Source organism: Ictidomys tridecemlineatus, chromosome 7 (genome assembly GCF_052094955.1).
Source record: "Ictidomys tridecemlineatus isolate mIctTri1 chromosome 7, mIctTri1.hap1, whole genome shotgun sequence".
NCBI classification, from domain to species: Eukaryota; Metazoa; Chordata; class Mammalia; order Rodentia; family Sciuridae; genus Ictidomys; species Ictidomys tridecemlineatus.
This window is the reverse complement of record NC_135483.1, coordinates 47,742,621-47,764,920: the sequence shown is the minus strand read 5'-3', so window position 1 is coordinate 47,764,920 and position 22,300 is coordinate 47,742,621. Positions and strand designations below refer to the sequence as shown.

Genomic DNA, 22,300 nt, shown 5'->3' with positions numbered 1-22,300 from the left:
TTAGGGCTGGGGTTGTGGCTCAGTGGTAGAGTGCTCACCTAGCATGCATGAGGCACTGGGTTCGATCCACAGCATCACATAAATATAAAGATACTGTGTTAACCTAAAACTAAGAAATATTTTAAAAAAGAACTAAAAATAAAACAATGAAGCAAATTAGCCCAATTAAAAAATGAGCAAAGAACTTGAATAGACATTCTCCCAAAGAAGGTAGCAAATGTACAACATGAAAAAAAATGTTCAATATCATTAATCATTAAGGAAATGAAATAAAGTCACAATAAGAAGCACCTCAGACCCATGAGAGAGAACGAGAGAATGGGGAGGAAAGAAGTGTTTACAAGGAAGGAAAAATTAGAACCCTTATGCACTGTTGCTAAGAATGTAGAGTGGTACAGCAAGTGCAGCAGTTCCTCAGAAAATTTAAAATAGATTTACTGTATGATCCAATAATTCCAATTCTGAGTTTATATCCAACCGAACTGAAAGCAGGGTCTCAAACATACTTACACGGATGTTAACAATAGCATTATTCATGATAACTGAAAGGTGAAAGTAACCCAAATGTCCACTGATAGATGAATAGAAACAAAATATGATGTGTATATGTACAATGGAATATTCATCAGCCTTAAAAGAAGGGAATTCTCACATTCCACATCATGGATAAATGCTGTGTGAAATAAGCCAGGTACAAAATGATTACATTTATATGGGGTACTTAAAAGATGTATTTGTAGAGAAAGAAAGTAAGCTGGGTGTGGTGGCACTAAGCAACTCAGTGAGACCCTGTCTCTAAATAAAAATACAAAATAGGGCTGGGGATATGGCTCAGGGGCTGAGTGCCCCTGAATTCAATCCCCAGTAACCCCCCCCAAAAAAAGATAGTAAATTTTATATGTATTGTACCACTATTTAAAATAAAAATTTTGAAAAATATTTAAAACTCCAACACAACAACAGCAAAACTGAGCAAAGGAGTCTGAACAGACATCCAGATAAAGAAATACAAATGGCTTATTGCATGTGAAAGGTTGCTCAATGTTATTTCTTTAATAACATTAATTATTAAAGAAAAGCAAATCAAAAATCACAAGATAACACTTCTCATAAATTAGGATAGCTATAATTTAAAGATAGGCAATAAGAAGTGTTGGCAAGGATGTGAAGCAATGTGAACCCTCACACACTGCTGGTAGGAATGTAAAATGATACAAGAACTTCAGAGAACCATCTGGCAGTCCTTCAGATAGCTAAACACAGGGTTTTCATATGACCAATAATTCCATTCCTAAGTATATACCTAAGAGAAATGAGATTTGGGGTTTTGTTATTGCAGTATAATCTAGCCCATATAATTCTATATTGACATGTCATTTTTGGTAAAACTATTCCAAATCTCAAATAACTAAAATATTGCTGTATCTTCTTCAGGTTAAGAAAGTATGTTTATCAACTTGGCCATGCCAAGTTGACATTATGTGTGTTCTTCCTGTCCTTTTTCTCCTCTGGTATTCAAGTCCATGTGATATATGAATTTTAATGACAGCCAACAATGAGTTCAATTTTTAGCTGAACCTAATACTCCAATTTGTTAAAATCTTAACCCATTTATTCATGATATTAGCCATCACCCATAATTATATAAGAAGCTGGGATTTCTTGTGGCCACTTTCAGTAGTATTCTCTATTGTTGTTTATTCACCCTATTGGAGGAAATGAGTATTTCCTTATTTCATGTGGATATGTACAAATGAGGGTACAAGTTAGCTGTTCTGTGGAAATTGTGCAGTCAATACCAGATAGACCCATTCATAAGTCAGGTTTTCTTTCTGATGGTGAACTCAGAATATAGTTGACCCCAATTTGTTTTCTTTCTTTCTTTTTTTTTCTTTCTTTCTTTCCTTATTTCTTTCTCTCTCTCTCTCTCTCTCTCTCTCTCTCTCTCTCTCTCTCTCTCTCTCTCTCTCTCTCTCTCTCTCTCTCTCTCTTTTGGTAGTGCTAGGGATTGAACCTAGGGTCCTTGTGCATGCTAGGCAAGTATACCAACTGAGCTATACCCCTGAGCATCCCAAATTTGTTAATGCAGGTGATACAGTATAAAGTGTTGACTGAAGTAGCAAATACTCCATGAAGCTTATTTAATAATTATTAATAATTAAATGGTAATAATTATGTAAACTTGAATGTATGATTTCTACTTGGTGACAGTTGTGACTTCTTTGAGAAGGAGGTACAGAAAGCCCTCAATTCATAATAGGCAATTCAGGTCATTTTGTGTGATAGAGAAATTGACATTATATTGACCCATTCTGTGTGTGTTGGGAGATAGATTTGCCTAGAAATTGTTCAAGATACCAGGGATTTGACAACTCATTTGGCTTCCTGGATCATAGGGTCTCTGAAGAAGGGATTGCTTACCCAGAAACATATCCTTGAATCCAAAACCTTGATTTAAAATTTCCTCAATTCAAACTCACTATAATGACGTCCAGATTATATACTATATTGTGTACTTAGGTTCTAATGCATGTATCCTTGGGCCAACTTATATACTAGTGTACATCCAACTCATCAAATTTCCAAAGTCAAAGCATGCCCTTTCTGAAATTGCTGAGCTGCTTCCAGGTTAGGATGTTAAATATGGAGATTCTACTTTAATATTCTAGAGGGTAATTTAAAAAGATATTCTACCTGCTCTCTTCCATTGGAATCCAAATATGCTCATTCACATGCCAGATGCTGAGTTTTTTTTTTTAAGGATAACAATTTATCCCCCCCCCCTTTTTTTTGTACAGGTATTAGGAAACATATAAAACATTCTCACTGCTGGAAAGAATTGTTGAATCCAGCAGATGGGCACCCACCCACAAAGCAAAACAAATACATATGTCCTGGAACACAGGCCTGAACCAAGTAAAACCTCCCTGATCTTACCCCAGGGTCTAGTTGAGGATATGCTCAGGCCCTGAAGAGATGGTGAGAATTCTTCCTCTAGTGGGCACCTTTTATTTGGCTTATATGCACAGTGAGAATGAATTATAGTTTCATCCATCTGTGGAGTCTTATTCAAGACTTACCAAATCAAAACACTCTTTTCCCACAGCAATTTACTGTACCAGTTTCCCTCCAATAAGGGGTTGCTCTGCAATTTTCTACCATGACTCTTACCAGGTTTGGGAAGGGCTAAACTTAGAAGTAAAGTTGTTACATATGAAGTTAGACTGAGTTTTTTTCTTATCTTCCTTCAAGAACTGTACAAACTATAGTCTGCTCATGTACACATCCATCTAAGCAAGCACGTGAGTTATAAATGAAGTTGGATGTTTTCCCCCATTTTATCAAACTCTTCGAATAAGTATGTTTTCATTTAAACCTAAAGAAATGGTTCCTTCTACAACCATGAAAATTTGTGGCCTAGGTTCAGTAACAAAAAAGTCTCTGAAATCTTTCTAGGATTTTAATTGCAGCCTGGCAGCATTGGCTATAGTAGATAATTTCTTTCAACACACTTCATGGTTCTATGATCCTTCCTCTCCCCCTTCCTCTCATAGTTCCACTTGAACTCTTCCAACTGCCATTGCTTTCAGTGGGTTATCTTATTTTTGTTAGACAGTTTTTTTGTTTTTATCTACTACTACTGTATTTATTGGTAATACACCTCTTTAAATTCTGTTAGCTTGAGACATCTTATTGAGATTAGGGTATGGTGGAAGATCTTGAGGATCTGCCTTTATCACTTCTTTCCATTGGTTTTAAACCTTTGGTAGTGGGAGGGAGTTTCTTGATTGGCAGATTCAACTATCTTCCTTTCCTTTTGTTCGCTCCCTCCCTCTTTTTACCCTCCCTCCCTCCTTCCTTCCTTCCATAAAGAGGACTTGGTTTGTACTTTAAAATCAACAAAAACCTTCCCTAACTGTGCTGGCATGCCTCACCTATTATTTTGTGAACATTATTGAACATATGAAATCTGTGGCTGATCTTTTAAGGATATAATCCACATAAAGATTCTGAATTTTCAGAGCCAAACCTTTGTGGTGAACATTTGTCTAAAGTCTATAATAATAAAATTGTTTTCTTTTTGTCAGCTAAAGGTCAATAACTGTTTGCCAAATCAACTAATTATGATGCTGAACAAAAATCCTTATGCATCATTCGTTCTTTCACAATTTTTGCCATAATTGCATACAACACAGACTATTGGCTTCTTATAAGTTTTCCTAAAATTGACTTACTTTTAAAAATTAGATAACTTTTAGCTACAATTTAAACATAGATGGTCACTATTTAATGTTCTAGTTATGTGTAATTTTTCTAATCCATATTAATTATACAAATATTAAAAAACAAAAAAAAAAGTTTTATACTCAGCTCAAATTGTTCTGTATAACATTAGCAGTAAATATACCATAGATTAGAGAAGACAGATAAATTATTGAGTGTTTTACTCACTGAGGAAAGATTCCAAAGGTGAAAGGTGATATTTCTGTTCTTTTGTTAAAAAAAAAATGTTTTTACATGGCAGTTTTCCTCCAGAAATTCTAAAAACATGTTATTTGGTAATGGACAACCTAATGTGGCTCAGTGGAAACACATCCATCAATGAATTTGAACTTTTGCTAAGAAATTATCTAATATTTTTTATAAATAGACTATATATATCATTATATAAATATACTTTATAAATAAAAGTTTGTTAAAGTAGAGCAAGATCAATTGGTACTTTTGTGTTTAATTCTCAGATGCTTCTTAGTATATAAAACTCTTCTTGAGAGTTTTATTATCCATTGTAGGGATGTAGGCTTCCTGCATAAAGAATGGAATGGTATGGATACTGTATAGTAGTGACAAATTATCTTTTTGACTACAAAGCTTTTGACTTAGAACCACCAAAAAGAGTTGACTGTAGAGTCTTAGGTGCATCTGAAGAACTATGTATAAGTTTGTGTTCCTAACTGGGGAATGCATAGTAAACAGAAGGTCTTTATGTGGTAGCTCATTATCTGGACAAGCATTCATCTTATGCTTTGATGGTGTAGTGATAACTTTTATCTACTAAAATCTCAAAAGAAATGATAGTATCAAAGGTGTTTATAATAGGAGAGTTGCCTGGCAACTTGGTTTTCCAAGAAGGTCTTAATGATATGCAGCTTTGGTAAATCTTTACCATAATTTGCCTTTCTATTTTATCTACAAGAGTAGACAGACAGAAGGTTGTTGGAGCATAAATATCCAGTGTATCCTAGTTGAATTATATTTTTTTTGTTACAACAAACTTGGATTTATTATTTCTATATTGAAATTTCTGTGGTTTCTACACCTAAAGTTCGGAACCCACATTCCAGATCACAAGCATTAACCTAATGAAGGTGAGAATTAAAATTCTCATAACCTTCTCCAGAACTTTAGAAAAAATGTGTTCCTTTAAATATATCATTTTGATATATGTGCTTTTTTTGTAAGTTGCTTTGACAAGGCAATAGGAAGAGTCAAAATCAGTAAATATGACTTAAAATCTCTGATGTGTGCAAATTGTATTTTTATGTATGTTTGAATAAGCTGGATCTCCTGTTTGTAGTTACAGGATACCAACCTCTGAAGACAAGGTCTTTGAATCATGTAGCATATTGCTGTACAATGCATGTAGTGAGTGAACAAAAATAATGCTATTTATCATAAGAGAATCCATAATCATCTTGAAACATATCCCTTTAATTTTTTTTTAAACCCAGACAGTGTAAAAGACAAATGTTGGTGTGTTAGAAGGTTTTGAAAGGAAAAACACAAAGTCAAATTTTATTTTAGAACAGATTACAGCCATGGGATAGTAGGCTGATGTAAGTAGTCTTTTGATGGAGGTTTGTTTAGTTCATTGGAGATCTGAGTTGAAAGTTCCAACTGAGCACAACCATTAAATAGGTTAACACATTTAAAAATCAGTCTGCCAATATCCACAAATAGTGTGATTGACTTTTCTTATATATGGACCACTATGACAAAACCATACATATTTTTTAATTGATCCTGGACACTGTGAAAATGATATATGTGAAATTCCTAAATCCAACAAACTATCTGGTCTAATAAATCATTTTGTTGATTTTAAAATACGAAGTCTCCTATACCTCACCCACATCCTGATCTAGCTAAGGAGTTACACTAGTATAAAAATAATGAACATTTAATCAGAAATATATAAACAATATTATTATAGATCACAGTGTCTGCCCTACTAATCTAGTGAATTAAATCTGAATTTAATAAAGAATTATTGTCATGCATTTATTAACCCATAGGCCAATGGCATACACTTAGTTCAACTGGACTACTATAGTATAAAAATATATGACCTACAGCTTGCTGTTAAAACAAAGAATTCTTATGCCATTGTCAGAAATGGCAAATAACTGATAAACTTTTGAGAACTGTCTCTTTTAGAGTCAAAAGGATAAAGAAATCAGAGTCAGATTAATATATTACAAAAGTGTCCAACAGCATTTTCTTAAAGGTTATTAGTATTCTGATTTTTAAAAATTATATTAAATAATTTTATTAACAGAAATTTCAAAAAGATCCAGCAACATTTAAAAAGCTTCTGCAATGTAACCGACATGATTCTGCAATCTGCATTTGGGGTAAAATTCGGAGTTCATAACCCACTTCAATCTAATGTATGAAATATGATATGTCAAGAGCTCTGTAATGTTGTGAACAACCAATAAAAAATAAATAAATAAAAAAAAAGCTTCTGCATTATCAGTCTCTATCTTCAGCAGTTTTAGGAAGCAGATGTTTTTGATGATGCTACAAAGTGCTTCCCAAAGAATGACTATACACTGTGGATAAACTGAAAGTATGAAAAATGCAGATTCCCAAATCATATTCTCATATCAAATGCTAATTTAATCTCTATGGTTTGTGTTTAAGAATATGCATTTGTAGGTCAGGATTGTGGCTCAGTGTAGAGTAATTGCCTATCATGTGTGAGGCACTGGGTTCGATTCTCAGCACTGCATTTAAATAAAATAAAGGTCCACTGACAACTGAAAAATATTAAAAAATAAAAAAGAATCTGCATTTGTAACAAACACTTGAAATGAGTTTTCTCCCTAAAGTTTGGGAACTGCTGGTGTGATTTTCTTTAGCAACTCTGACAAACAAGATTTTGAAGGCTAACTGAAATGGCTACCAATTTATGAAAACTTTCTATTTGAACCTTGGATAATTTAAGCAAATGAAAAATTGTGAAAAACACAAATAACAATGCAAACTTTCAAGTGACCTATCAGTATCATTAATAGTATGATAGATGCTTTGTAGAAAATCTTATGAAATGACATGAAAATATATTTTCAAAATTATGAAGATCATTATTTTAAACTAATAGTACATGTTATGGTCTAAATCAAGCTTCCTCCAAATTCATATGTTGAAACCTTTTTTTTTTTTTTGGTAGGGCATCGGGGTGGGGTGTACCAGGGTTTGAACCCAGGGGCTCTCAACCACTGAGCCACATCCTTAGCCTTATTTTATATTTTATTTAGAGACAAGGTCTTACTGAGTTGCTTTAGTGCCCCCCCCACTGTTGCTGAGGCTGGCTTTGAACTTGCAATACTCCTGCCTCAGCCTATGTTGAAATTTTTAACATGCTCAATGTGATGCTTTTTGGAGATGGGGCCTTTGGGAGGAATTAGTCAGATGAAGTCAGAAGATGGCCCCCTCAGAATGCAATTAGTTCCCATATAAGAAGAGAAACTTGAAAGGGGCTTCTCTCCCAGTTACATGAAGACACAGTGCAAAAAACTACCATCTGCAAACTAGGATCACATGACGGTTCTTTGATCTTGGACTTGCAGCCTCCAGAATTGTGAGAAAATAAAATTCTGTTATTTAAGCCACCTCAGTTTATGGTACTTAGTTATGGCAGCCTGAGTTCACTGAGACACTGCATAAACTGTTTTTAAAATAACAATTTTTATCAATTCCAGACCTTGCAAATAAAGCAGGCTGTTCCCTCTTTAAATTAATTAAAATCTTCTTAAGAAGCACTGTTGGTTAACAAAAAAAAAAACCTAATTGACAAAAATTGTTGATGATTTAGGCAAAGGTTAAAGCACAAAGTACAACTATACTCAGATAAATTATTCAAAAGTGACTGTATCAACTAATTTTTTTACATTTCATTTCAGATTATTAATCCCAAATTTTGTTTATAGTGTACCTTGATTGAAATAATGGCTGCCTGATCATTAAATTTCTGTGCCTTGTGCATTCGAAACATAACATTTTTGCTAAAAATGGTGTGTTCAGCTTTGCCAGTTAGTGGTGGTGTTAGTTTCCCCTTTCATTTCAGCGATTCTTTTTTTTTTTTGCTAGTTTTTTTAAAAAAAATTAAACAAAATCTTTCTTTTATGAAACTTCCTTCTTTAATTTCTGACATGTAGAGTTTTTGTTCAGCTAATATTTGTTGAGTGTAAGCTATACAAAGTGTTCTGACAAAAACCATTTAAAATTTTCTCCTTATTCTCAAGTGTTTGTAAATAAAATGCGGGGGGCGCCTTTCCTTTACTCAGTCTGTGGGATCTCATGTATGATCAAAAATAGGATATCAATGAAGCACAAGAACAGCAACTGCTTCATATTTCAAATAATACATCCAGGACCTAATAGCAAGAACTGTGGCAATTCACAATCTTTCCCTCTACATGTCAGTTATTCCATCTGTGAAGTAAAGGTTTTAGAAAAGTTTGCGAATGAGGATAAAACCAATCCTAAAACTCCAAGATTCCATTTCCCCATATCATAATCTAAAAAGATGAGCTGTGGAATAAAAGCTTGCACTTGATTCAAGGTCACCGAAATGTTCGCAGATAATGCTAAAATTCGAAAAGAGCAAGGACAGCCAAACCCTCCCAAGGACAGAAAGCGACCAACCGCTAATCTCGCGCAGTTTTACAAACTGAAAAGCTGACCAACTTCTCAGCTCAAAAATTTTGGCCGCTAGACATACTTTCGGCCCAGAAAGAAGTTTTTCTTCTCTCCTTCCTTTCCTCCCTTCTTTCTCCCCGTGTAGTTACGTGAGATCACTATCCCTCAGAACTGCCCTCGAACCGCAAGGCGGCGAGTGTGAAATATCACTGGCCGTCGCCCCCTTCCTCCCGGAGCGCTCCTCCCTCCTACAGAAAAATGCGTTTCCAGGCAACGGCGGGCCGCGGCGTCACTTCCTGCCATTTAAACTCCGGTCCCCACCCCCTCGCAGCCCCTTCTTGTTTCCACTCCCCCTCCCCTCGGTCGTGGGCTGCATTCACGCTTCCCCAGGCTCGGGAGGGGGCGGAGCGGCCGAGCGGCCCCGAGTCCGGTGGGCGCCGCGCACCTGTTGTTTGCAGGAGCCCGCGACCTTCCGGGCGGCTCTCTGCGGGCGGAGGAGCGGCGCCGCAGAGCCCACCCGGCAGGTGGCCGCGGGCAGGACGGGGAGCGCGGTGCGCGCGGGCCCGACCACCCCGGCGCCGGGACGCGATGGCGGCGGCCGAGCCCGCGAGCTCGGGCCAGCAGACGTCGCAGGGCCAGGGCCAGAGCCAGGGCCAGGGCCAGCGTCCTCAGCCTCAGCCTCCCCAAGGGCAGCCTCCGCAGCCGCCGCCGCAGCTCGGGAGCGTCGGGGGCGGCAGCAGCAGACATGAGAAAAGCCTAGGGCTGCTCACCACCAAATTCGTGTCGCTGCTGCAGGAGGCCAAGGACGGCGTCCTGGATCTCAAAGCGGTAAGCTCGGGAGGCGGGGATGGGGGCGGACTTCGGAGCTCATGGCCTGGGGGGAAGCCCAGCCCCTCGCGCGTGGATCGGGCGGTGTTTGTGTGGACGCGCTCCGTAGTTAGTGGGCGCCCGGAAAGTGGGAGTGCTGGGGCCCTGGATGCCGGGGATGGGGGAGGGATGAGGGACCGGGATGGCCCGGACCCGCTGCGTAACCAAAAGAGCCCGTCGCCGCGCGGCTCTTTCGACAAAGAGCCCGGGACCTCGAGCGCGCCCGCGTGGCTAGTCTCTGGCGGAGGGACCCGAGGGCGGCCAAGTGTCTGAACTGCTCCGCGACCACCTGTGGCAGAGGCTTACGGGGAACCCGGGTGCTTTGCCCGGAGTTACCGAGCTTGATTTGCTGTGGGGAATGGCTGGTTTTAATAGGGGATTCCGATTAGGACCTTATTCTCGTTGTTCAAGAATATGTTGTGCCACTTCTTCTGTGTGAAAAAATAAAAGTGAATTTCTTTCCACACCCTTCCCCATTAACATCATAAAAGTAACATTTAAAAAAAAAACTCTTAGTGGTACACTTCCTTTCATCATTCTAACGGTTAGGAAGGGATATTTGACTTGTGACTTGATTTGGAGATTTCTAGAAGTTAAGATTTGCCATTACAAGGAAAGGGGATGTTTAATAACTTTCACTCAAAAGAAGTGGGAGTGCGTCGTAAACTTTCTCCTGTTTTATGAGAACGTGTGTTTCGCTCTTTGCTGCTGTTCAGATTTTTCAAAGAACATTTCATCAAAAACTGTTCGGTCATCCCGAGTGATTTAACCGTTCCAGGCAGGCTTTGGAAGGATTCCACATGGCCCAGGGAAAGGAGATTTGGATGATTTGAATTAAAATTCATCCAGCGCACGAAGCAAAGTTTTAAAAACCGACAAAAAAATGAACGAGTCAGTAATCACTGCAGATTCCTTCTTTTGACTCCCTACATCTGATCTCACTAGGAGGATTGTTCCCAGCATCCAGGAAAGAGCTCAGACCACCCACCTGGCTTGACCTACCCTGCCATCTTCCAGTTATAGCCTGAAGCAACGGAAATAGCATCTGAGCTGGAGGTCCTCCAGTACTCCCTGGATGTTGGGACCAAAGACCTGTGGGGGGGTCAACTCCCTGTCTTCTGCTAGGGGCCCTCCTACAGGGTAGGCCAGAAGGGAGGCCATGACTTTGAATATTCTCTCCTTTCTTTGGCTACCCTAGGTGTTCATTAAGTGACTATTGAGTTAAATTGCCTGAATTATTCTACTTTATGCAAATGAAGCACATAGAACATATTTTGCATTTCCTAAAGTAGTTTCTGCTGTCTTTTATAAATGTTATTCCTGAAATTTTTTCCCACCTTGAGAAATTCCTTGTACCTTTTTTATCCCCTCCCCACCCTCTTTCCTCCTTACTTAAAAGTGCCTTATGGTATCTATAATATTTGAATTGTGCTGAATTAAAGTGGGTTCTTTTAAATAATTCCACAGAAAATCACGAGCTTATAAGAGAAAACCAGGGATGTTACAAAACAAATTGCAAACTGCTATTCAAAATTTTAGAAATTCAACTGTAGACTGTGACTTTTGTATAAGAAATCAGGAAAGTTTGGGGTTTTCCAGATAAAACAATTCTGAGGGCTAAGCTTCTCCATCAACTTGCCTCACATTAAAAAAAAAAAAAAAATTTGTAGTTGTAGAGGGACACATGCCTTTATTTTGTTTTGTTTATTTTTATGTGGTGCTGAGGATCAAACCCAATGCCTCACACATGTCAGGTAAGCGCTTTACCACTGAGCTACAGCCCCAGCCCTTGCCTCACATTTTGATAGAACTTTGCCCTTGCTTAATGACTAAGTTTTTTGGCTTCCTCCTGTTTCATCTGTGGCCATATAATTTCTCCACACAAGTCAGAGATAGTATGTAGGAAAAAGAGTGTGATATTTCAATATTATTTCATTTCTGCAGTGGTACTATGTCTTATTATATTAATGGCTTTATATTTGTAGAAAATATTTTGAACATCATTCTTGATATATATTACATATAGAAATATACACATTATATTTACATATTTTCATTTATATATATGAAATCTTATATATGTAAAAATTACTTTGAAGTCTTTCCAGTGATATTTTTTATTATGTACCATAGTAAAAGATCATAAAGACTTTTTAAAAATATATATATATTTTTAGTTATAGGTGGACGCAATGTCTTTATTTTTTTAAATGTGGGACTGAGGATCGAACCCAGTGCCTCACACATACTAGGCAAGCGCTCTACCTCTGAACCACAACCCCAGCCCATAATAAAGACATTTTTGATAATAACATGGTTGAAGATGGACCAACATAGACAATTATAAAATTTCCTCAAACCTGAAATTATAAAGACAGATTTTTTTTCTTATATTCTGTTTGGTAAGTGAGTATATATGTTAGCATAAGCTATTGATTTTATTATTATTACACTACTATTTTATTTTTATTATTATTTTGTTACTGGAGATTGAACCCAGGGTTTTGTCCATGCTAGGCAAACTCTCTGTCCTTGGGCTACATCTCCAGGTCCCCCTCTCCACCATTTTTAAGAGTGGGGAGACACAGTAAGCTAAATTGCTTACTCTGACCTTAAACTTGAGATCCTACCGCCTCAATCTCTCTGGTAGCTGGGATTACAGGCATGCACCCCTGCACCGGGTGCTATTGATATTTTTAAGTTGTACAATTTTTAAAAATTATTTTAATCTTACCATAAATATCCACATATCCTAAGCTGGGTGTAGTGGCACACACCTGTAATCCCAGTGGCTTGGGAGGCTGAAGCAGAAGAATCACAAGTTCAGTGCCATCCTTAGCAAAAGCAAGGCACTTAGCAACTTAGTGAGACCTGTCTCGAAATAAAGTACAAAAGAGGTCTGAGGATGTGGCTCAGTGGCCAAGAGGCCTTGAGTTCAGTCCCCAGTACTCCAAAGGAAAAAAAAAAATCTACATACCTTGGATATTCATAAAATACTCAAGACCACATAGATGCTGTTTTTCTTTTTCTGACTTATGTGGTACTAAAGAATAAGAACATAATGCTGTATCTTACGATGTTTCTTTTTTAACAACAACCAATTGAGGACATAGCCTACTTAGCAAAGCAAATTCTTTTTTTTTTTTTTAATGGATGCATAAGTTGTTTTTTTTATATATATATATATCTGACTTTTTTTTTTAAGAGAGAGAGAGAATCTCAATATTTATTTTAGTTTTCGGCGGACACAACAACTTTGTATGTGGTGCTGAGGATCGAACCTGGGCCGCATGCATGCCAGGCGAGCACGCTACCGCTTGAGCCACATCCCCAGCCCAGCAAATTCTAATAAAGCTATTCTGACATAGTTTAACAATTAGGAGAGAATAGAAATACATTGGAAGCAATTTGAGAAAATTTTATTCATCATCTACCCACCTGCTTCTCATAATTAGTCTCTCATTTACAGTAGTGGAGGTGGGTAATTATTAATTCATTCCAGTCAGGTGAGAAGTTATATGATGTTGGCTATATGGTTTGCAGTTTATGTTGCAGTTAACATTTATTGAAAGCATACTGTGTGCTGGGCATTTTACATAAACTAACATTTACATATAATACATTTACATATACTTCCATGTATAATTTTGGGGGGTAAACAGAAATTAAACTTGGGGGCACTCAACCACTGAGCCACATCTCCAGACCTATTTTGTATTTTATTTTTTAGAGACAGGGTCTCACTGAGTTGCTTATCGCCTTGCCATTGCTGAGGCTGGCTTTGATCCTTCTGCCTCAGCCAACTTCCATATATAATTTTATCCTCTTAATAACTGTGGAAGTGTAGTTCTAATATTCCCACTTTTTAGCTGATAAAACAGGTTGAGTAGGCCGAGATAGGTTAAGTAACTTGCTCACTGTCATAAAGTAGAAAGTGAGAGCTAATATTTGAAGTTAGACCATTTTTTATTATTCTCCATTCTATAGTACATTTCAGTAGTCCTAAAAAACAAATGTAGGTTTTCATGTGTGTAAGGGTATGGAATCTGTCTTATAAATAAAAATGTATGATTCTTTTTACTTCTCTTGTAGAGGAGAGGGAGATAACTTGAGTTCTTGCATTGAAAATGATGGTTTGAGCTGGGAATGTAGCTCAGTGTTAGAGCACTTGCCTAGTATGCATGCCCATACCACTAAAAAAAAAAAAAGAGAAAGAAAATGAGGATGTGGATGGCAAATTCCCTGTTGTTTTACAAACAAAATTAAGATTCTGTTTTTCATAGCTAAGAACTTGAAGATCTGTTAAGCTAATTATGACTCAGTATTGACATGTTATTTTGAAAATTTTAAAAATTCCTTTTAAATATAATTTATAACTGGCTTTCTATATTTCCTTTTTTTGTATCATCTTCAACTTTTTAATAAAAATATGATCTAGATTGCTTATCTCTTATTGTAATTGCCTAAGTAACAAATTGCCTGAATGATACCTGAGTTAATGTGATAAAGTATTTATGGTGTTTCTTATCTCACATGTTCCTGAGTTATACCCATTTATGATAACTTGAGTAACACACACCCTGTAAGGAACAAAAAACTTATCCTAAGGCCTTAGTTTAAAACACTAAGCAAAGATTTTCAGTAAGTGTTCACCCATGCCTACAGGAGATAAACAGCCAGAACTTCAGTGCTGCTGAAAAATTTTCAGGACAGTTCCACTCCTGGGTATATACCAAAGGAATCAGAAGTAGGGTCCTCAGCGTGTATTTGTATACCCATATTTATAATAATTTCATAATAGCCAAAAGGTGGGGACAACACAGGTCTCCATCAGTGGATAAGTGGATAAACAAAATGATTCATTATATACAATGGGAGATGATTCAGCTTTAGAAAGAAGAAAATCTTAACATATGCAACAATATACATGAACCTTGAGGAATTACGATAAGTGAAATAGCCAATCACAAAGAGACATCTGGTTGATATTACTTATATGAAGAACCTATTCATAGAAACAAAGTTGAAGAGTGGTTGCTAATGGCCAAGGAAAGGAGAGAATAGAAGTTGTTTAAGGGGTATTAGGCAGAAGTGTGTGCCTCCAGAATTCATGTTTGAAATCCTAACTCTCAGTTCCTCAAAATTACATCTATATTTTGAGATAGGATCTTAAGAAGATGAATAAGTTAAATGAAGCCATTAGGATGGGTCCTAATCAAATCTGATTCAAATCAAATCTCCTTATGAGAAGGGGAAAAATTGGACATACTGGAAGATACCAGGAATGTTTTCACACATTGTGAAGGACTATCTGTAAACCAAAGAAAGAGTTTCAGAAGAAAACAAAGTGGTCAACACTTTGATCTTGGTCAGAGTTTTGCAGAATAAAATGTTCTGGAGACTGATTGTACAACAGTGTGAGTGTACTTAATGCTATCATCTCTTACACTTTAAGTGAGCAAGATAATAAATTTTATGTTTGTGTATTTTACCACAATTAAATACACATTTAATATTTACATATATAAGAAACAACAATGAAATACCATTATATGCCTATTAGAATGATAAAAATCTAAAACACTGAGAACACCACATGCTGACAAGGACTTGAGCAGCAGGAACTCTTATTCACTGCTGATGGGAATACGCCAAAGGTGATGTCCCAATATAGATTGGTTTGGTTTTTCTCCTCTCCCTCCCCCCCCTTCTCTCTCTCTCTCTCTTTTTTTGGTGGTGTTGGGATTGAAATCAGGGAGGGCCTCACACATGATAGGCAAGTGTTCTACATTTGGAGCCCCTTCTTTTTATTTTGAAAGAGGGTCTTGCTACATTGCCCAAGCTGGCCTACCTACCTCCTGAGTAGATGAGATTACACATGTGTGCCACCATACCCAGCAAAAATTAGTAGTCTTTTAAAAAACAAAACATACTTTAACTATATGATCCAGTAATTGTGCTCCTTGTGTTTACCCAAAGGAGTTAGAAAGTTCATGGAAAGCTGCTCATGATATTTATAGCAGCTTTATTCATAATGGCTAAAATGTGGAAGCAACCAAAATGTTTTTCAGTAGGTGCATGGATAAACTGTGATGTATCTAGACAATTAAATGTTCAGTGCTGAAAAGTACATGAGCTATCAAGTTATGAAAAGATATGGAGGAAACAAATGCATATTACTAAGTGAAAGCATTCTGTCCAGAAAGGCTACATACTGTGTGATCCAGCTATGGAACATTCTATAAAAGGCAAAACTGTAGAGACAGTAAATCATTAGTGATTACCAATGGTTAGAGGGGAGGGTAGATGAATAGAGTGAGAACAATATTTTTAGGGCAGTGAAACTATTTTGTATGAAAGTATAATGGCAGGTGGATGTCCTTATACATTTGTCAAAACCCACAGAATGTACAATATCCATGGACTCTGGGTGATGGTGATGGGTCAATATAGGTTTATCAGTTTTGACAAATGTCCCACTCTGGTGGGGAATATTGATCATGGGGAGGTTGTGCTTGTGTATCAGAAAGGGGTATTTGGGAACTTTCTATACTTTTTTGATCAACTTTACTGTGAATCTAAAATTGCTTTAAATGTAAAGTGTAGGGGCTGGGGTTGTGGCCTAGCGGTAGAGTGCTCGCCTAGCACATGTGAAGCACTGGGTTCAATCCTCAGCACCACATAAAAATTAAAAAATAAAGGTATTATGTTCAATTACAACTAAAAAATATTAAATGTATTACAATACATAAAGCTGATGATCTGGGTACATCTATTCCAGGGTCTAATTATTAGACAGCTATTAAATACAAGATAGTTGGCTCAATAGAAAAAAAGTTCTCAGAAAACTAAAGCTCTGCAAGATTAACAAAAATGACTACTCATACCCAATGCTAAGTAACTGGTACTGTGCCAAGTACTTTCTTCCTGTGAGTTTATTTACTCCCAGAGATAAAACTGAAGGATACCTCCATTGTGCTGATTAGGAAATTGGGGATAAAAGAGGTAGTGATTAACCTAATGTCCACAGTAAATGAAACTGAGCAGCACTATAATCTGATGTCAGAATTGATGTCCTGAACCACCATGCTAAGCAAACAGTCTATCTAGTACAAAGTTTTTAGACTGATTTAAAAAAAAAAAAAAAACTTTATTAGAGAGGGGCAGAGCTATCTCATTTTTCCAGTTCTGTACAAGGTAAATTGACTGTTTACAACACTAGTTTTGAGATTTTTGGTTTTGATGTTGCTACTTCCCATCAGTGAACAAAGCCATGAAATTTGAATAGAGGTACCTATCAATGGACTTACACATATATTTGTCTGGGTGTCTATATTATATTTTGCCATTTCTTTGATATGATAAGTTGTTTAAAATATTTTTTATTTTTGTATCATTTTTTTAGATCTTGCCAGTGAAGACTGACTTTTCCCAATTAGCCCATGATTCTGTTTATATTTTAATGTGCTTATGAACGGGAGATCTTTTTTATGATTTTTCTTTCTATACTTAAAATAGTTTTACTCATGTAACATAAAATATTAGAAAAGTGGTAAAAGGTTAATAAATTCTTGAATAAAAATGACCTAGGATGCCACTACCCAGAGAACCATGTTCAACTATTTTTAGTATTTCTTCAGTTACTTATACCTTTTTATAATGGAGATCAGCTTTATCTTGCCAAATTATAAACATAATTTTAATACTTTTACAATTCAAGCTGTCTTATTATTTAGAATTAACCATTAATTATATTAATTATAGAATCAATTCTAGGTATGTATGTAAATTGTTGCTAGTTTTTTTCCCCTCTTTAATCCAGTGTAATAATTTGGATCTTAAATGTCCCTCAAAAGCCAGTGTTAAGGGCTTGCTTAGTTTTCAGCTTGGCACTAGTGGAGGCGGAGGTGGAGGAAACTTTAATAGGTACATCTCCCTAGTGGGTCATCTTCCATATGTTGAAGGCAAGTCCTTGAAGGGGATATTGGGACCCTTGCTCCTTGTTGTCTCCTCCTCCTCATTCTCCTCTTCTTTCTGCTTCTCTTTGCCCCATCTTCCTTCCTCTCCTCCTTCCTTGCAGTTTTGTTCCGCCACACACTGCCACCATGATGTTCTGTCTCAACACAGGCCGAAAAGTGATAGGGATAGCCAGTCAAGGATTGAGACTTCCCAAACTGTGAACCAAAGTAAATCATTTCTCTCTATAAGTTGATTTATCTGAGTTATTTGTTGTAATGATAGAAAGTTAATCAGCATATTCAACAGATGTGAGTTAACTTATATGTGCCCCAGTTCAAGTTGGAAATTCAGAGTTGCACACTTTTAAAAACTGTAAAAGGAGGACTTTGGAAGCACTTCTCTGAGCAAAGAAGTTTGATGATGCAAGGGCCCTAGAAGGCTTCTGGGAGCAGCTGGAGGCTCACCTGAGAACAAAGAGACTCAAAAAATCGGATGACATCGACATACATAAAACTCAAAAACTTGAGATCAAGTTAGAATAATATCCAAATGCCTTCAGAGCCCTCCCTGTTGTGGTCCTTCCTCTCATACCTCTTCCAATCGTCCTACTCTTCTAGGCCTCTTTTAAGCACCCTCCCCTACCTTCTCCTCCACCTTAGGGCTACAGCATAAGCTCTTCTGCTTGGAAAGGCATTTCTACTCACACACAAATAACTGGCCACTTTAAACCCTCTGGGTGAATTTTTAAAAAATTTTTATTGTTGGTTGTTCAAAACATTACATAGTTCTTGACATATCATATTTCACACTTTGATTCAAGTGGGTTATAAACTCCCATTTTTACCCCGAATACAGATTGCAGAATCACATTGGTTACACATCCACTGATTGACATATTGCCATACTAGTGTCTGTTGTATTCTGCTGCCTTTCCTCTGGGTGAATTTAAATGTTACATCTTGGATGCTTTGGTAGGTGAAATAATGGCTCTTCAAGGACCTCCATGTTCTAATTCCCAGGACATGTGATTATGTCCAGTTACATGGCAAATGGAAGTTATGGTTAAAGTTGCTAACCAGCTGACTTTAAGATGGTTACATTTTCTTGGGTTATTCAATGGGGCTTATGTAATCACGGGAGTTGTTAAAAGTGGAAAAGGAAAGAAGAATCAGAGCCAGTGAGATGAAGAGGGACTCAATCTGACCACTGTTGGAGGAAAGGGGCCACAGCAAAGGAATGTGGCATGTCTGAAACTGGGAAACAGAGATAACTTCCTTCCTAGCACATCTAGAGGGGAACTGAACCTCACCAGTACATTGATTGCAACTCAGGACCATTTCAATCTTCTGATCTATAAAACTCTTAAGATGATAAATTTGTGTTGTTTTAAGGCATTAAAATTTGTGGTAATTTGTGACGGTAACAATAGAAAATGAATACAGGTACAATTTCTGATTCTTGCTTTGTGCTAAAGTGGCTAAAGTAGGTTCCCATTTATTCTCTTTCTCAGCAAACTATTATTTTCCCTACTATCCCTTATCACAAAATATATTTATTTATTTATTTACTTGCTTGCTTGCTTGCGTTTCCTTCTAGATCAAGTGCTCTGTGAGAACAGGAACTGTGTCTTACTATTGCTGACTCAGCTAGTCTATTGTGAGCTTTCAACAAATAGTTGAGGGAATATATCTTAGTATGTTTTATGTTCCTGTAACAAAAGTTTGAGACTGGGTTCTTTATGAAGCAAAGGGGCTTATTTGGTTCATGATTCTGGGGGCTAAAAGGCCTGAACAGTGTGGTGCTGGTGTCCTGAAGGTTGCCCCACATGACAGAGAAGTGTATATGGAAAAGGCTGCATGCAGAAGAGGCTAAGTGTATGGAATGGCCTCACTTTATAACTGTGTTCCATGGGAGTAGTACCCCTGTGGCCTAATTATCCTCCTACTTGATTTCACCTCCCAACACTGACACATTGGGGACCAAGCTTCCAGCATTCCAGCCTTTGAGGAACACACTCAAACCACATCTAAACCATAACAGAATGAATTGAGTGATGTGAAAGGGCATTCTCAGTCAGCAAGGCAGTAGATCTCAGAGGCCAGAGAAAGAAGTGGGCACATTTGAGATGTAAATCAGATGATAGTTGGATGAATATTGTATTGCAGGCAAGGTTATAAACCTGAACTAGGGCAGAAGCAGTGGAAATAAGAAGCAAAGAGATTTCAATGATTTTTTTACCCTATTGCAGTGCAGAACTTGGAAATAGGAAAAATCATAGATGACTGCTCCATCCCTGGCTTGGTCAACCATGTGAATGGCAGTGGTTTTCATAAACAAGTTATGAAAAAGGAAAGATGGAAGAGGAAAGAGAAGTTCAATTTTGGATATGTGTGAGATGCCAGTGGGACAGCCTAGAAATGTCTAGCATCTTGTAGGAATTATGGACTTAAAATTCATGATGAAGATGAGGGCCACCTACTTGATTTGGATATGGTTGTTTATGAGGTTTATTGTGAAGCAGATAACTTCTAGTGTAAAGAAGAAGAAGAGAACTCTGGGAAACAGGAGCTGAGAGCAGAGGAAAGGAGAATAAAACAGAAGAGAAAAACCCCAAGGGTCAGAGTTACACCAAGACCAGGAAACCATGCATTTTAGGAAGGAGGGGAATATTTAAGCAGTCAAGTGCTGCAGGGGATACAGCAGAACTTTGTAGTGTGTTGAGTTTAAAGTAATATTCCGTAAAACATTTTCTGTAAACATTTGAGATTACTTCACTTCTGATAATCTGTACTAAAGAATTACTGGATCAGAGGCTAATAAACATTTTAAGACCGTTCATGTTCATTGTTGTATAACAAAAATATTTATTAGTTGATACTCGAGGCTCAGGATATGATCATGTGCAGCCATCTTAGCCCATAAGTATCATGGCATGGGAATTAAGAGCATGTACTCTGACTTCATGTCCTGACCTTTCCATGGTCAGTGCCCTTGCGCACTGGTTTCTCATTTGCAAAAATGGGGGCAATATTAATAGCTAACTCATAGTTATTATTGTAGAAGTTGCTAAAATGCATTTTTACTCTAAGACACTTAAGTAGTGCCTGGCAGCTGGTAAATACTATATTAAAGTGTTTGTTAAGATTAATGGTACATAGATCAAATCAATATTGGGTTTCCTGATTTTTCATATTTTCAGATTTTATATGTGATACATAATACCAGGGTTTTTTTAGTCAACTTTATAGAGGTATGCTGCTGTGTAGGGTTCAGTGAGTTTGGACAAATGCTTACCTATATAAGCCCTACCACAGACAGGTGTGGCACATGTCCATCCTGTTGCCTCTCCCTGGTCAGTCTCCACCCTCATCCTTAGCCCCAGGCAATCATGCTTTCTTTCTCATGAAATTGATTGCTCTTTTTCTAGAGTGTCCTGTCAGTGGAGTCATGCTTAGCATCTTTTGAATTTCATCTGTGTTAACTGTGTCTGCCATCAGTTCCTTTCTACCCCCAAATGGCATTTTGTTTTATGAAAGTACTGCACTTTTCCTGTGCAATGGATATGTACCTGCTATCTCTGATTCTTGGTTGTTGTGAATACTGCTCTGAATATTCATGTAAAAGTCTGTGTAGACTTATTTTCACTGTTTTAATTTGCATTCCTTTGATTACTATTCTTTTATTAACTCATTAAAAGTTTGAAAACCTTTTGAAGAATACTAATAATTTCTTCATTTTTCATGAATTCTATCTTGTCTATATTTTAATTCATGGTCTTTATGTTTTCTTCTGTAATATATTTTAATGTTGAGGCAGCCAAATCTCTTTCTTTTCCCTTTTATTTCTTCTATGCATTTGATATACACTTCCCAAGGAAGGAGATTTAAAAAAAAATTTTTTTTGTAGCTGTTAGATGGACAGAATCCCTTTATTTTATTTGTTTATTTTTATGTGGTGCTGAGGATCGGACCCAGTGCCTCATGGCATGCTAGGGAAGCACTCTGCCACTGAGCTACAGCCCCAGCCTAGGAAGGAGATTTTTGACTGTGCATTTGCTTGAGAGTGAGTGAGTGTGTGTGTTTGTGTGTGCTGGGGGCTGTATTCAAAATAGACTATTGTTGCCTATGCAGGAAACTACAATGAAAGTTGGGTTTAATTTGAGTCAGTTCACATTCTCTGTGATTCCTTTGATATTTTTAGATTATTTAAATGCCACATCTAACTAGTATATTCTTGAATTTGACACATCCTAGAACCATGTTTATTCTTTAGATAGTAAGATTTTGTCAATAGCTGAGTTGTCGGATAGCTGAAGTTTTATCTCTGTTAACATTTCTCATTAAAAAGCATTCAATTGTTCCTATTTGAAAATTTCCCAACGTGAATTACATACATGTCTTTGTATTCATAAACTAAGAATACTGTACACAATTTTTGATAGATTTTCATGATGAATATTGTTTTTTGAATTCTTTGTGAATGTTAACCTGAATATTTTAAAAAATATGTTAGGCCACTGCCATGTCCAGTAGCCTCAACTTTGTAT

The 22,300-nt window shown here is 37.1% G+C and overlaps 1 protein-coding gene across 3 annotated transcripts in view; it reads left to right on the top strand.

The window, feature by feature from the left end:
• Positions 1-9,233: 9,233 nt before the first annotated feature.
• Positions 9,234-22,300, top strand: part of E2f5 (E2F transcription factor 5) — a 28,253-nt gene continuing 15,186 nt past the window's right edge. For 2 of the 3 annotated variants that reach the window (XM_078016954.1, XM_078016952.1), the window contains exon 1: positions 9,235-9,756. In XM_078016954.1, coding sequence (XP_077873080.1) covers positions 9,517-9,756 — 240 coding nt within the window. In that variant the 5' untranslated portion in view covers positions 9,235-9,516. Of the gene's footprint in view, positions 9,757-22,300 lie in introns of all 3 variants that reach the window. The other variant, XM_078016953.1, reaches the window with a different exon arrangement.